This window comes from Lithobates pipiens, unplaced genomic scaffold, assembly GCF_037356315.1.
Source record: "Lithobates pipiens isolate NorthernLeopardFrog02 unplaced genomic scaffold, aLitPip1_a1.2 Scaffold_16, whole genome shotgun sequence".
Lineage (NCBI taxonomy): Eukaryota > Metazoa > Chordata > Amphibia > Anura > Ranidae > Lithobates > Lithobates pipiens.
The window spans coordinates 502769215-502785968 of record NW_027507748.1 but is presented as its reverse complement, the minus strand read 5'-3'; the positions used below and the strand labels follow the sequence as shown (position 1 = coordinate 502785968).

Here is a 16754-nt window from a genome sequence, read left to right as displayed (position 1 = left end):
AAGCCTTCACCTAAAAAAATAAAGTGGCTGGTTCTGCGCTCTACTATTTAAAATGCCACATTATGCGTATTTTGAAATCTGTGCCCCATTTTCCCTAGAATGTACATATTTTTATTATCGAGAAATAAATATTTGTGTGCGACAAAAAAATAACATAAGCCATTTTCTAGGAGATACTTTTGTATCAGTATTTGTGGTATTTTTCGATCAACGTTAGAGATTACATGACAAATTTCTGTAAACATGCAGTGAATGTAAAGACCTGGCTGTAAAGGGATAACATCAATATGTTATTTTTTTATTTTATTTTTTTTTCCACAAATTTTTACTGTTTTTTTTAAAAGGTGTTAGATCTATATCTATATAGATATCTCTGATTTGGCATTATTTGCTCATTGAAAGTCATTATATGCCCCACACTGATCTCAGACTGGTCTTAAAGCGGTAGTAAACCCACACCCTTTTTTTTTTTTTTTTTTTTTTTTAAACAAAAAACCTGCAAGGCAAAAGCATAATGAGCTAGTATGCATACTAGCTCATTATGAAATACTCACCGTAGAACGAGGCACCAGTATCTCACCCAATCCATGCCGAGGGAGCTGACATGTTGCCTCGGCGTGTCTTCCAGGTATCGCAGCTCCGGTGCTGTAAGTGGCCGAAACCGCAATGTCTTTTTTTTTTCCCCGGCAAGCTCTGGCAGTTCTGCCGGACCTGCGGCCGGGCCTTAACAGCGCATGCGCCACGTGATGTCAGCGGGTGCATGAAAAGTAAATATCTCCAGTACCTTACAGGTTTAGGAGATACTTATATGGTAAAGCGCTGCGTAAATTGCTGGCGCTATATAAATCCTGAATAATAATAATAATTTTACCTACAGTTAAGCCTTATTAAAGGCTACCTGTAGGTAAAAGTTAAAAAAAAAAGACTATACAACCACTTTAAATGCAAATCCTTTTCCCTGAAAATACCTGAATGCATGCATCATGTGCCTTGGCTTAGAGTCTAGGTTGTGTACTGTGTAGCCTATATTTATTCACATAGTTTAACAATTGTTAACAACACAACATGATAAACCTATGATGTGACAGACTTTTACCAATGGCCCTAAACGTGAAAGACTCAACCCCTACTGAAAACCCAGTGTTGAGTTGAAAGAAGCTAATATATGATAGTTAACCCATACAGCAGTACACATTGCTGTACATTTTGTTTAATCCCAACAGACTCCTTCAGCAATTTGTTTGTGTATGGGCATAGAGCATTCACAACAGACTGGTTCCATCTGGTCCATCTGGTAGGATGTTGATCTGGTGAGTGTGAACGTCAATGGTCACTTCCAGTAATTCTTATGGGGGGGAAGTAGAGACAAACCCAAACTACTCAATTCCTTTAACAGAGGGTTTGGCATTATTCCATACCAAGGCATCATCAGGAAAAATTGGTCCTGCAAGGTTGTGCCCTGCAATAGCACCTGTGCTGTAGTATTTTATCAGAGTTTATTATATGCGAGTTGAAGTAACATACATTTATATCGCCAACAGTATTGGGATGCCTGCCTTTACACGCACGTGGTCTTTAATGTCATCCTAGTCTTGGTCTGTAAGGTTCAATGTTGAGTTGGCCCATCTTTTGCAGCTATACCAGCCTTAGGTCTTCTGGGAACACTGTCCACAAGGTTTAGGAGTGTGTCTATGGGAATGTTTGATCATTGTTCCAGAAGCGCATTTGTGGGTCTAGGCACTGATGTGGATGAGAAGGCCTGGCTTGCAGTCTCTACTCGAATTCATCTCAAAGCTGTTCTGTCGGGTTGAGGTCAGGACTCTGCTGGCCAGTCAAGTTCCTCTACTCCAAACTTCCTTACCAAGGTCTTATGGACCTTGCTTTGTGCACTGGTCCAAATCATTTGGTGGAGGGGGCATTATGGTGTGGGGTTGTTTTTCAGTGTTTGGGCTTGGCCTCTTAGTTACAGTGAAGGGAACTCTTAAGGTGTCAGTATACCAAGACATTTTGGACAATTTCATGCTCCCAAGTTTGTAGGAACAATTTGGGATGGCCCTTTCCTGTTCAAATATGACTGCGCTCCGATGCACAAATCAAAGTCCATAAAGACATGGATGAGCAAGGTGGAGGAACATGACTGGCCTACACAGAGTCCTGACCTCAACCCAATAGAACACCTTTGGGATGAATTAGAGCTGAAACTATGAGCCAGGCCTTCTCTACAACATCAGTCCCTGACCTCACAAATGTACTTTTGGAAGAATGGTCAAACATTCCCATAGATGCATGCCTAAACCTTGCTTTCCCAGTAGAGTTGAAGCTGTTATAGCTACAAAGGGTGGGTTAACGCAATATTGAACCCTATGGACTAAGACTGGGATGCCATTAAAGTTTGTGTGTGTGTGTGTGTATATAATATATGCAATACTTTGGACAATATAGTGTATTTAATGTGCATTTTTATGGAGGTCATTCAGTTTAACTTTTTATAGATGGAAATTGCCAGTTTGAATCGCCTATCAACTTGGTTTCCTTCAGGGTTTAAAGAACTAGGAAAAAAGGCTCTGCACCTGACTTGACTTCACACTTCTTCTACCATAGCCATTTAGATTTATTTTGCACTTTGTAGAATGCGACAAGCATTGAAACTTGTCCTTCTGCTATGGAAATCATAGGTGGCAGCCCATTGTGGCCATTAGACTGTGTAAAGCTTCCTTTTGAGTGTGATAGGGAAACCTTTCTCATTCTCATTCAAGTCCAATAAGTATTTAACCACATTTGTGTGCCATTTCCACTCTTTGCCCTAGTCATAGCTGGGTTGCAATGAATGCAAGGTTGACCCGTTTACGGTCATAATCATTGTAGCATCTTCCCTTCAATGGGTAGAAAGAGACATGAGTTAGCAATGAGCAAAGCCAGTCTGCTGGTCTGTCTTCTGTTTTAACTGATATTGCGTATGCATACACTATGGAGACAGATTATTTCATCGTTTAGGTTTGTCTATTAAGAAGTCTGTAGAAATGGCAGTACACAAGATAAGCATTTTAGCGTCAGACCTGAAAGACCACCACCTAATTTTTCTCACATTGGACTCTTGGACTTTCTTATGACAACTAAGCATAGAGCTCCAGGGAGCTCATCTCACAAATAAATCATACATCAAAAATAACTAAATTATTACTTTTGGGAGAAATGGCCATATGAAAAGTAGATTTTTTTTTCTGATGTGCCATAAGGGCGGCACAGTAGTGTAGTGGTTAGCACTCTCACCTAGCAGTAAAAAAGGGTCGCGGGTTCGAATCCCAACCACGACACTACCTGCCTGGAGTTTGCATGTTCTCCCTGTGCCTGCGTGGGTTTTCTCCGGGTACTCCAGTTTCCTCCCACACTCCAAAGACATGCAGGTAGGTTAATTGGCTTCTGTCCAAAAATTGGCCCTACTATATGAATGGGGACCTTGGATTGTGGGATTGAGGGTAGGGACCAATGAGCGTGTGCAATGTACAGGGATAGGGGTAGACACACACTCAGGTTGAACTGGATGGACTAGTGTCTTTATTCAACCTTACTAACTATGAAACTAAAACTAACTATGAAACTATAATCCTTGTATGAATTGTGGCAATTTATTCTCTACTTATGTTTGGCATTGCTTACCAACCAGGCGTGGTTCTAAAGCTACCCACAACAATGTGTGGGCAGTCATTTAAGCATTTTTTGGCTTATTCTGGAAATTGTTTTTTTTTTGTTTTTGTTTTTTTACAATGGTGGGTACGTAACTGGGATATTTGGGCAAGCCAAGGGTCCATTTTCATGTTCATACTTGCCAGCTTAACCATTTGAGGGTCATGCTTTATCTGAGAGTCTGAAAACAATCACAACCAACAATGTGTAGGTCTAAGTTAGTAACATATAACTAAGCCTTCAGATTTGCTGTCACTAGGCATAATATAGTAACAAATATTTCTGAGAACACATTTTATTTTAAAGCCATGTATCTGTGGTTAATGAAATAAGATGATCTGCAAAAATCACTGAGTATTACATAGGTTTGTATGTTGGTGATCATCTTTGGAAATCATAGGTAAGTGTTCAGGCGTTATGGATACATTTGATTTAAAAGTTTACTCATTCTTTTGCGACATTTGATTTAACCTTTTTGTTCATGAACAGTCACAAGCGCTATTTGTCTGTTTATATGTAATCTAGTACTCGCTGTTAGGCTTTTTCTTGTGTTTGACTTTTGTATCTAAGTCTCTGCATGATGGAATTGATGTCAGTATGCACGTTAACTGCTGGCGTAATGTACATTGTTTAAACAGTTGTAAATTCTGTTTGCAGAGCTGATGCTGAAAGCTGATGTATAAACTTATTTTCCCAGGCTTTCATGCTTATTTATAGTCCATCTTGAAGGACAGTCATACAGCATCACTCTCAGTCAATTGATGTCACACCTAGCCATTGCCACCAGAATATACCACAGATTAATGATGTTGTAAAGATATTCACAACAGACCATACAGCCTTCTCAATGTTTTTTTTTTTTTTTTTAGGAGCACAGACTAGTGTTATGTAAATAATCTGATCAATATATAAAAAAAAAGTATTCATCTATTATTCGTAATTATATATGTACGTGTAGTAGATATGTTTTGCTAATTACACATACAGGCTCAGGTTATTAATTATTGCTCCTCACTATGCACGTCTGTGGGTCAGAAAACCAACTGAAATGAGTGCACTCCATATCTTGCTCACCTATCCTCAACAGTTCCATATCTACTTGTTGTCCACCCCATAGCAGATTTACTAGAAAACTCTATTTGTGGAAAAAAAAAATTACCAGTACATACATTTTATTTGGATACAGTGTTGCAATTGCCAGTTAAAGTAAGGAAGTGCCGTATCGCAAAAAATTGCCTGGTCATGCAGAGGGGTAAATCTTCTGGAGGTCAAGTGGTTAAAGAGAGACAATTGATAGGTAGCACTTGTTGACATTGATAGGTGGCACTTGTGGGCATTGTTCGATGGCATACATGAGGCATAATTGCCTCTTCATTTTTGGGAACGATGTCTCCTTAAGATGAGCCAGTGATCGGCTTTTTTTTTCTCCTGTCCGCTTGAGTAGAAAAAAACGATCACCAAGCTTTTGTTTTGATCATGCGATCATCTGTCATTGGTTGCCAGCTGATCACATGGTAAGGGGCCTGGACCGGCCCCTTACTCGGATCGGTATTCACCTGAGTCTCATTGACTCGGTGATCACGGCACGCGCAGGGAGTGGGCACAGGGGAGGCCGTCATGTGACGGCCTCCTGGGAATTCAGGTCCGCGCTGTGGCCGTCATTCGGCCATAGCGCGGATGTCAAGTAGTTAAAAGGTAAAATGCATATGTGAGGTCTAAGCTGTATTTTTTGTAAACTGATGGTGCCTTTCTTTAAAGAGGAGGTCCAGGCCCCCCACGTAAAATTAAAAGTTAGTAGTTACAAATACTTTTAATATATGAACACTTACCTATCCAGGGAGCCGGAGATGTCACCTCCCTAGCCGATTTTCAGGTGCAGCCGCGATTCCTAGTAAGGGCTTCACAGCTGGTTCCCTACTGCACATGCACCTTTTAATTGGTCCAGCGGAGGAAGGAGGGGGGAGGCCGAACTTTCGGGAGACCCAGCCATGGCCCGATCTCCCAGAAGTTGGGGGACAGTACCTGTCAAAAACAGGTACCTGCCCCCCCCCTCCCCCCAGAAGGTGCCAAATGTAGCACCGGAGTGGAACTCTGCTTTAATCCTCCTAAAGATGATTTCTAAGAACAATAGGAACTCCTTGTTTGCTCAGAACCATTCACTTTGAAAGCACAAGTGTCACATCTCATTCTTTGTAGTGGCTGTTGGTGTGAAATCCAATCCTAAAAATATAGTAGTTCTCAAAGGCCTTATTGTGGTTGGTCCACAATACCAGATTTTACCAAAAGAAAAATGTAAAAGGCAAAGTTCTGAGTTCAAGCCCAGGCCTTTTTACGATAAATAAAATAACATTAAACAAGGGATTTTGAGTGTTTGTGGAACATTCCTGTACAGGAAATATGAAAACCTGACATGTATGACCTCCTACTCTTTCTCTAGCTGTGTAGCTATCTTTGTTCTGTGCTTAAATCAGTTTGTTGAGAGGGTGTGCTACACATCCCAAAAAATGTGTGTGTATAATATATATATATATATATATATATATATATATATATATATATATATATATATATATATATATATATATATATAATATATATATTATATATTTCTCATAAGTTTACATATCCTGGCAGAATTTATGATTTCTTGGCCATTTTTCAGAGAATATGAATAACACAAAAACATTTTGTGGTTAGTGTTTGGATGAACCCATTTATTATCAATCAACTGTGTTTACTCTTTTTAAATCATAATGTCACAAGAAACTACCCAAATTACCCTGATCAAAAGTTTACATACCCTGGCGATTTTGGACTTATAACATGCACAGAAGTTGACACAAAGGGGTTTGAATGGCTATTAAAGATAACCATCCTCACCTGTGACCTGTTTGCTTGTAATTAGTGTGTGTGTATAAAAAGTCAATGTGTTTTCGGACTCCTCACAGACCCTTGCATCTTTCATCCAGTGCTGCACTGACGTTTCTGGATTCCGAGTCATGGGGAAAGCAAAAGAATTGTCAAAGGATCTATGGGGAAAAGGTAGTTGAACTGTATAAAACATGAAAGGTATATATAAAGATACCCAAGGAATTGAGAATGCCAATCAGCAGTGTTCAAACTCTAATCAAGAAGTGGAAAATGAGGGGTTCTGTTGAAACCAAACCAAGGTCAGGTAGACCAACTAAAATTTCAGCCACAACTGCCAAGAAAATTGTTCGGGATGCAAAGAAAAACCCACAAATAACTTCAGGTGAAATACAGGACTCTTTAAAAACATGTGGTGTGGCTGTTTCAAGATGCACAATAAGGATGCACTTGAAGAAAGTTGGGGTGTATGGTTGAGTCACCAGAAGAAAGCAATTACTACGCAAATGCCACAAAGTATCCCGCATACATAATGCCAAACAGCACAAAGACAAGCCTCAAACCTTCTGGCACAGTCATTTGAGTGATGAGACCAAAATTGAGCTTCTTTGGCCACAACCATAAATGCTACATTTAGCGAGAGTTCACACATGTGCGTTGTGAATTAAAGCTCCGGTTTCACTGCGAAGATAAAAATCAGTTGTTCAGAGGTTCCTCTGTGTTTTAGCTGCGGATCAGTGAGCAGGTAGAGGGGGGAGGTGTAGTGAGAAGGAGAGAATTTGTGTTCAGAATGGAATGCATCTGTGAATCAGATGTGTTCCCATAGGAGATAATGGGTTGTAATTCGCACCGCAATGCCCAGAAAACGCACATGTTTTTTGTGCAATGCACATATGTGAACCAGATGCATCCAAATTAATGTATTTTAAAATGTCCTGCGAATTGGATGCGTTGTAAGCTGCATCTAATTCGCATAGGTGTGAACGGGGGCTTGGAGAGGAGTCAAAAAGGCCTATGATGAAAGGGTATGGAGGTGGATTGCTGATGTTTTGATGTTTTGGGTATGTGTGCGCTACAAAGGCACAGGACATTTGGTCAAAATTGTTCGTGAGATGAATGCAGTATGTTATCAAAAAATGCCAGAGGAACATTTTTCATTCATGAGCCAAGAAGCTGCAAGTAGGACGTACTTGGACATTCCAACATGACGATCCAAAACACAAGGCCAAGTTGACCTGTTATTGGCTACAGCAGAATAAATTGAAGGTTCTGGAGTGGCCATCTTAGTCTCTTGACCTCAATATCATTGAGCCACTCTGGGGAGATCTCAAAGGTGCAGTTCATCTAAAACAGCCCAAGAATTTACAAGAACTGGAGGCTTTTTGCCAAGAGGAATGGGCAGCTTTACCATGAGAAGATAAAGAGCCTCATCCGCAAATACCACAAAATATTTCAAGCCGTCATTGATGTTAAAGGGGGTAATACACAGTATTAATTTGACACAGGATTTGCATTGAGGGTTAATGGGAGGTTCCGGGCTATTGCTTTTGAGTGGAGAAATCTGTGTGTTTGGGTTTCTCTGGATTCTGTAGTCAATCCTGTGTCCGGATTTTACCAGGTGCCTGTAACTTGTCTAAGTACACAGGTTTGCAGTGTTGTTCTATTCTCAGACCCGAGGATAACTCAGAGTTCCTAATTTGGAAAATATCCCAGAGGAGCAGGTATAAAGTGACCCCAGGCGTTTATGCAGTATCAAAATTGAATCAGTTTATTGGACACTAAATATTGCAAAGACAAACATCATAAAATGCACCAAACCTCCACCTGTCACCAAATAACTGTTATTTGGTGACAGGTGGAGGTTTGATACATTTTATAATGTTTATCTTTGCAATATTCTGTGTCCAATAAACTGATTCAATTTTGATACTGCATAAATGTATGGGGTAACTTTATAACTGCTCCTCTGGGATATTTTCCCATTAATAAACTTAGTCTCTCCTTTTTCTGGTATGTAGACCCACCCCTCTGAAGGGGGAATGATGAATGTTTTATAAGTCCCAAGTGATTCCCTGTCTCTAGGGTGAGTCCTTTCCTTTGCTGTTTAGCATATAGATTTTTCTCCCAATTGGAACCAAGAGACAGGAGGTCCAGGAGGTCTCACCCAGGTGTCAGAGGTGCCCCAACCAGGAGTCCAGAGACAGGAGGTCTTATCCAGGGATTAGAGATGTCCCAGCCAGTAGACAGGAGGTTGTGTTTCAGGCATCAGGTTGGCTCCTATTGGGGTGTCAGGAGAACCCTTATCCAGCCAGGACTAGGCTGTGCAGCAGGGCACTGCTACTAAAGGCTAAGGGATCCAAGGGAACTAGTAGAGCTGGACAACACAGAGAGACTGCAGTGCTGACAACAAAGGAGCCAGATGGCTCAGTATATTCCCTCCTGGGTGGGCAGCTGATGTCTATGTGGACTCAATTTTTTTTAAATAAGACTGGGCTACCATGCCCTTAAATACAGGTTTGACTGGTGCAAATCATTGGAAAACGATGTGCCACATGAGAATAATCTCCCCAATACCACTGTGTGTGTGTGTGTGTGTGTGTGTGTGTGTGTGTGTTTGTGACAGTGTTGCATTAAAAAAAAAAAAAAATTGGGAGAGAAAAAAAACATAATTTCATTTGAATGTATTCTAATATTTACAAAAATGCGAGGGGTGTACTCACTTTTGTCAGATAGTGTATATAGCTACCTAATAAGAGCGCAGCACAGGAAAAGGCACAAGACATTGCTAGCTGGAAAATTTTCTAAAAGGATCAAAGGGTATTTTTGCACTTCTCAAACCGATATAACAAAATGTTTTTAACTATATGTACCAGACCAAAATGGACCAGATGAGATAAGTCCATTGTTGGTGTTTACATTCCCTTCAAAATTTAGCCAAAAGCATGTGGGACAACGTCGGACAATGTTCGGTTTGTATACGCACTGGTGTTCTATGACCATCGTACTGTATTTATTTATTTTTTGTATTTGTAAGTGACCGAACTAAAAATTACAACTGTTTTTTTCCTGTCTTCTATGCAGGTAAGCACATTGCGACAATCTGTTTCACTCTTGCAAAAGGATAAAGACTTCCTTAACCGACAGAATATGGAGTTGAATGTCCGCTGTGCTCATGAAGAGGACCGCTTAGAAAGACTTCAGGGTCAGCTGGAAGATGCCAAAAAAGCCAGAGAAGAAATGTATGAAAAATATGTTGCTTCAAGGTAAGTCGTTTGTTGCCCTTTTTCTTAGTGGTATTTTATAATGCATTTATTGCAATGTACTTCATTGAAGCTTACCAATCATTAGATATGGTGGCTGCATCAGTTTTCTTTTCTTTGTTTTTTTCTTCTCTGTTTTCCCCTGGTGATCTGGCCAGTAATACACCTCCTGTATCAGGCCTCTTGCACATAATACTCCTGTTTGAGCATCTACTTTTTCAGAGGTTCTTTTTTTTGTATGTATTTGCGCGTATTTACGTGCAAATTCGCATATATGCGAAAGCTTATTCTCTTTCTGCACAATATGTAAATGGCCATTTGTGCACATTCGCACATATTTGCGCACATGAGGCGTAATTACTGACCAGAAATGCTGATTTTTCTATTTTTTTTTTTTTTACTGAAGAATGCATGGCGCTTGTTTATGCCCCTGTTTGCATAGGCACATTACAATTAATGGGCAGCATTTTAGCATAGTAAAAAAAAAGCTGTACTGAGCTTTTTCAAGCTGCAGTGTGCAAGAGACCTTAGTGAGACATAAGCAGGCAGCAGCATTGTTAGTCTGTGGAGGAGGGTAGTGTTAAATGTACTAGCAGATTTAGATACACTAACAAATTGAAGCCAAACTCACACTCACACTTTATAATTAGTTACAGAAAAACAGTTTGTTTTTTCTTTTTGGGATAAAGGTTTTGCGTAAATAAATAAAAGCTGATCATTTTAATCACCCGTGCCAGTGTAAAATGTTTTTTCTCATCCATGTTATATTCTACTGGAGTGCTTGCACTTTTGAAAAACAGAATTGTTTGCTAGCTCATCAGTAAGGATGACCTCAGGCGTGTTCGCATGGTCCATGTGCAGAGCCCGCCAGGAAGTTGGTGCTGCGATAATCACAGGCAGTAAGACATTGCCCCGCTGCGCGGCTGCAGAGATCGGGCAATGTCTCACTGCCTGTGATTAGCACAGCGCTGCGCCGACTTCTTGGCGGACTCTGCACGTGGTCCATGCGAACACGTCTGAGCTCATCCCTACTCATCAGATAAAAGTAGAAAAAAGCCTAGACAAAGGAAATGAATCCAGCCATCACATCCAAGCTTTGATGAGCTGCAATATTATACAGGAAATGTTTACTTTTGGGTTTAATCCTGCTTCAAGCAATAATGTATTGATAATAGTATTGGGCCAGTCCACCAAAATAGTATACTTAGAAACAGGTTCATTAAATTATCCACTAGGTCCTCTTTCTACCAGGTGCCCCTGCCAATATCTCCCAGCCAAAACTAGAGCTGCCCAAACCACTGCCATTCAGTATTTGTCCTTGTGCTGTGTTCTTTGAGATATGCAATAAATAAACATTTCAAATGAGCCTGCAAAAGTTGAGAGTTTAGTGATCTCGCTGTTCCAAAGAGATGCTAGAAGTCAGTGGATAACTCTGAATACTCCCTTTAGCCTAGGTTCACATTGATGCGTTTTGGCATGCGATTTGACATGTCAATTCGTATGCCAAATCGCCGGCTATTGCCAGCAATGGCATCGTCTGAATCATTGTGACGCTGACTTTGCGGCAGAACACTTGGTGACTTCAGGTGCGATTTCCAGGTACCCGCACAGATGTCTCTGAAATTGCCCCCGAAGTTGGAACTGACACGCGGGTATGAAATCGTGTGAGTTCAGCTGAACTTGCAGGATTTCAATCCTGCAGCAGTGTGAACCTAGGTTTAAAGTGGTTGTAAACTCTTACATATATCCAGTGAAGTGACTGGCCGCAGGTCATACACAGAGATTAAACAAATCCTCTTATGTAAGTTAACCGTTTATTTTCCATATTTATTCTCTTCTCAGTCCAAAGTCCAGATTTTATAAAGCTGGTCTGAGCTGTGAGAAAAAAGGGGGTGGAGAGCTGAAGTTACACTCTGCAGAGCTGAGTGAGGATAGCTTTGAAAGTTTCTTGGAGTGAAGGGACGCACCCCCTTCAAACAGAACAGGAACAGTGCTGAGGCTGTCAATCAGCTGGAGCTCCCCTGTCACCTTTTTTCTCTTGGTGTCAGGAAAACTTGTCAGAAGTGATTTATGCTGATAGCAGGGGAATGAAGAAGCAGAAATGGCACTTAGTGCTCTTAATTAAGACAAGTACGCACTATAGAGGGATGTGCTTTGCTTATATTTTGTGTCTGAGGTTTACAACCACTTTATGTTAAGTTATCCGTTTTTTGTTGTAATATGTTTTTTCTGGACCCTAGTCCAGTGCAGAAGAGGAGCAGTATGGAATTCTGTCTGAAGAGGCAAGACTTATTTATTGTTTTTTTTTATCCATTTGTTGATACAGAGATCATTATAAGACTGAATATGAGAATAAACTGCGCAATGAGCTGGAGCAAATTAGACTAAAGACGAATCAAGAAATTGATCAACTCCGTGGGGCATCAAAAGAGATGTATGAACGGGAAAACAGGTATGATTAACACAACTATTTTCTAATAAAACCTCACATTGGAATGTACCTTAGAATGGGGCACAGACGGTGTAGTACAGCCTAGATATTGTTTGCCCTAAACGCATTTGGTAACAATTTGCTGACATTTCATAGCAAACGCATGAAGTTTTTTTTTTAAAGTTTTTTTTTTCTAAGTTTTTTTTTTTTTTGGAAAACTGTATTTTACAGAGCTTATACACCATTACATTTTACATCTCTATTTATTTGCACGTGGCCTTTGGAGAGTCTGTGCATGTAAAATATAGTTACCTGAGAACAATATGAAAAGACTTCCTTCTTTCTAATATTTTGGAGGACTGTCATCACTTGTGAATCTCCTTTTGGGTGTGCCGTCCTGGTGAAGTCATCACTTTAACTTGTTGGGAAAGGTTTTGACATTTTCTGTGTTACCCTTTGAAGAATATGTCCGAACATTGTATTATTACATCAGTACAGAAAACTTGTTTTTTTTTATTTTTTATAGAGTTAACAATGAACCGAGCTGCACAATGTGGATTGTGTGGGATTCAGCAGTATGTAACTTGTCAGAGGAAGCAGACAGCTCTTCTTAATCACATGATTTATGTAATTCCACCTATTCACATGTAACAGTCAAGAAACTTAATAATCTCATAATAGTCATAAGATAGAAACTGCACGTTTTTTTTTTTTTGGGTTTTTTTAAGTCTCGAACAGCTAAAATTTTTTAAACTGATTGTAGACCCAAAAGAAGCATCTGGGTAGGCATTCTTGTTTAAACTACTCATGCTGTATTTAGACTAGATAGTAATGTCTTTAACCACTTACAGACCGGACCATTTTGCTGGCCAAAGACCAGACCACTTTTTGAGATTCGACACTGCATCGCTTTAACTGACAATTGCGCGGTCGTGCGACGTGGCTCCCAAACAAAATTGATGTCCTTTTTTTCCCACAAATGGAGCTTTCTTATGGTGGTATTTGATCACCTCTGCCGTTTTTTTTATTTTTTGCGCTATAAACAAAATAAATACATTTTGAAAAAAACACATTATTTTTTACTTTTTGTTATAATAAATATCCCCCAAAAATATTAAAAAAACATTTTTTTACCTCAGTTTAGGCCGATATGTATTGTTCTACATATTTTTGGTAAAAAAAAAAACGCAATAAGCGATTATTGATTGGTTTGCGCAAAAGTTATAGCGTTTACAAAATAGGGGATAGTTTTATGGCATTTTTATTAATATATTTTTTTTACTAGTAATGGCGGAGATCAGTGATTTTTATTGTGACTGACATTATGGCGGACACATCAGACACATTTTTGGGACCATTGTCATTTATACAGCAATCACTGCTATAAATGTGCAGTGATTCCTGTGTAAATGACACTGGCAGTGAAGAGGTTAACCAGTGAGTGTCAGTGTAGGGGTTAAGTGTTCCTAGGGGTGTGTTACTAACTGTGGGGGGGCTGGGCTTTCTTTTAGTGAACACTGATCTCTGCTCCAATCACATGGAGCAGAGATCAGCATCACTTGTTGCTAGGCAGAACAGGGAGATGCTGTTTACAACGGCATCTCTCCGTTCAGCCACCCCGTGAGACGATCACGGGTATGCCTGCGGCGATCGAGTCTGCGGGACCCGCGACCAGACTCACAGGGGTCCCACCAGCACACGAGCACGCAGGGCGGCATTAAAGTTTGGACGTACCTGTACACCAATATGCCTGCCCGTGCCATTCTGCCGACGTACATCGGCATGCGCTGGTCGGGAAGTGGTTAAGAGAGTGTCCATAGCACTCCTTTTTTGTGGGCTTTCTTGTGCACCATCTTTAGAAGAGGCTTCCTTCTTTGATGCAGTGTGCGGCGTATGGTCTGAGCACTGAGAGGCTGACCCCCCACCCCTTCAACCTCTGCAGCAATGCTGGCAGCACTCATACATCTATTTCCCAAAGACAACCTCTGAATATGACGCTGAGCACATTCACTCAACTTCTTTGGTCGACCATGGCGAGGCCTGTCCTGAGTGGAACCTGTCCTGTTAAACCGCAGTATGGTTTTGGCCACCGTGTTGCAGCTCCGTTTCAGGGTCTTGGTAATCTTCTGATAGCCTAGGCCATTTTTATGTAGAGCAACATTTTTTTTTTTTTTATTAAAGATCCTCAGAGAGTTCTTTGCCATGAGGTGCCATGTTGAACTTCCAGTGACCAGTAAGAGAGTGAGAGTGATAACACCAAATTTAACACATCTGCTCCCCATTCACACCTGAGACCCTGTAGTACTAATGAGTCGCATGACACCGGGGAGGGAAAATGGCTAATTGGGCCCAATTTGGACATTTTCACTTAGGGTTGTACTCACTTTTGTTGCCAGCGGTTTAGACCTTAATGGCTGTGATAAGTTATTTTGAGGGGACAGCAAATTTACATTCTTATACAAGCTGTACACTCACTACTGTACCTTGTAGCAAAGTGTAATTTCTTCAGTGTTGTCACATGAAAGATATAATAAAATATTTACGAAAATATGAGGGGTGTACTCACTTTTGTGAGATACGATATGTAGGTTGTTTGCCCCTGTTCTGTAGACTGTCTTCTAAGGTCATTCACCCAGTGTGCTGATAGGGAACATCATTTTGGGGTTTGCTCTCATTCCTCTTCCAACACATGCTTTTTCCTGATACTGTGTACAGCATAGCACTTAGTACCCAATGGGTCTTGGTACATTCTCTTCTTATCTCTGTTATATTAAATGTCACTCATCTATGTTCTTCTGGGGCTCGTGCAGGACTTCTTGGCAAGCAGAGCCTCCTTTTCTGGTTGAAGAGGAGGTGTTCCTCATGAAAGCAGATTCTTCCTCTCTCTGTTACCCCCGTAGCAATAGTTCTGCTTTGGCTTCCTTCCCTTGTTCTGCTATTTGTGGCCGGGTGTCTTGGAAGCCAGTTCTTCTTGCCTCCCTGGTGCTTCTTATTGCCTTTATGGGCATTTAAAATTTTCCCTCCCACACCCTGTTGGAGAGCATGACACATGTTCTCCTTAGGGCAGGGGTGTCAAACTCCAATTTCATTGCGGCTGCATTACTCTCAAAGGGCTGGTTGTATCTGGGGTGCAATACGTACAGAGTTTAGGAATGCCTAATGTACAGAGTGCAGCTCCAGAGGTGACCTATGCACAGAGTGCAGGGGTTCGCTACGTAGAGAGTGCAGAGGTCTGGAGTATGCTATGTACAGAGTGCAGGGTTCAGGAGTGCATTACGTACAGAGTGCAGAAATTAGGGGTGTGCTGTGTACATAGTTCAGGGTTTAGGGGTGCACTATGCACAGTGTGCAACCCCAATGGAGTTCTGCCACATTCTAACTGCAAAACTGAGAAGGCCACGTGAAAAGGCCTAGCAGGCCCTGCTTTTGACATAGGCATTAAGAGGTGGAGTCAGGCATGACATCTGCGCTATGTGCCACATTTTCCCTTGGCACATGACCCCTCTTTTCTTTGCTTCCTTAAAGGGAGGTAGGGTCCTTAGGCCCTTTACAGTATCTAGCATCTGTCCTTTTCCCTTGTGCAGAGCCTGATTTTCTTGAGCCTCCATTGTCGCTTGCTCAAGCTGTAAGTTGGTTTTGCTGTTGCCTGTTTTTTTTCGGGTCCATTGACCCTTAATTTTTTTTCTTGCCCACCAGTAGTAGAAGCTTTACCAAAGATGGAAAGTGCTCCCACTGCACTTCACCCACATGCTTGAATGGAGCTTTGTAAGGCTGTACTGTTGAATGCACACATTTTATTACCGGTTTGCTCCTACAGTAACTGTATTGAACAGTTTTTACCACTATGGTTTCCCTAATTGTTTCAGACATCTTTTATATATATATATATATATATATATATATATATATATATATATATATATATATATATATCTCTCTCTCTATATATATATATATATATATATATATATATATATATATATAAAATCTATGTATGTATGTATATGTGTATGTTTACGGTCATTTACAGGCATACCAAGCTGTCCAAAAGTGATCGTAACAAATTGTGTGGTGAGGTAATTAAAAATACTGCTACAAATGTTTAAGCATAGTTTTTTTTCTTTTTTTGTTTTTTATTATAAGAAATATTTAAGCTATCAAAGTAGAGCTGCACGATTAATCGTTAAAAAATTGCAATCTCGAGTCAACCCATCTCACAATCTTAAACCGGCATCTCCACGATTCTATGTAAACAATGCAGAGCCATTCTCTGCTCACTCACAGCTGTCAAAAAAAAAAAAAAAAGAGCCTCCGGCCAATGTTCATCAACATTGCGAGATAACTATAAACAATGTATCGTTTGGTTAATTTAGATCAAAGAGATAACCTTCGTTCCCCCCCAGGCAAATCCGTCCATCCGATCGGGTGAAGGCACCGCCATTCTAATTAATATAGGTTTCCTACTGTTAACTAGTATAGGTTTTGCATGGTGATTTGTGAATGGCCAGCTT

At 40.5% G+C, this 16754-nt stretch overlaps 1 protein-coding gene across 1 annotated transcript in view; it reads left to right on the top strand.

The window, feature by feature from the left end:
- PIBF1 (progesterone immunomodulatory binding factor 1) overlaps nucleotides 1–16754 on the top strand; it is a 294552-nt gene that overhangs the window by 67124 nt on the left and 210674 nt on the right. The window contains exons 8-9 of the mRNA XM_077483123.1: nucleotides 9634–9815; nucleotides 12139–12264. Coding sequence (XP_077339249.1) covers nucleotides 9634–9815; nucleotides 12139–12264 — 308 coding nt within the window. The remainder of the gene's footprint in view (nucleotides 1–9633; nucleotides 9816–12138; nucleotides 12265–16754) is intronic.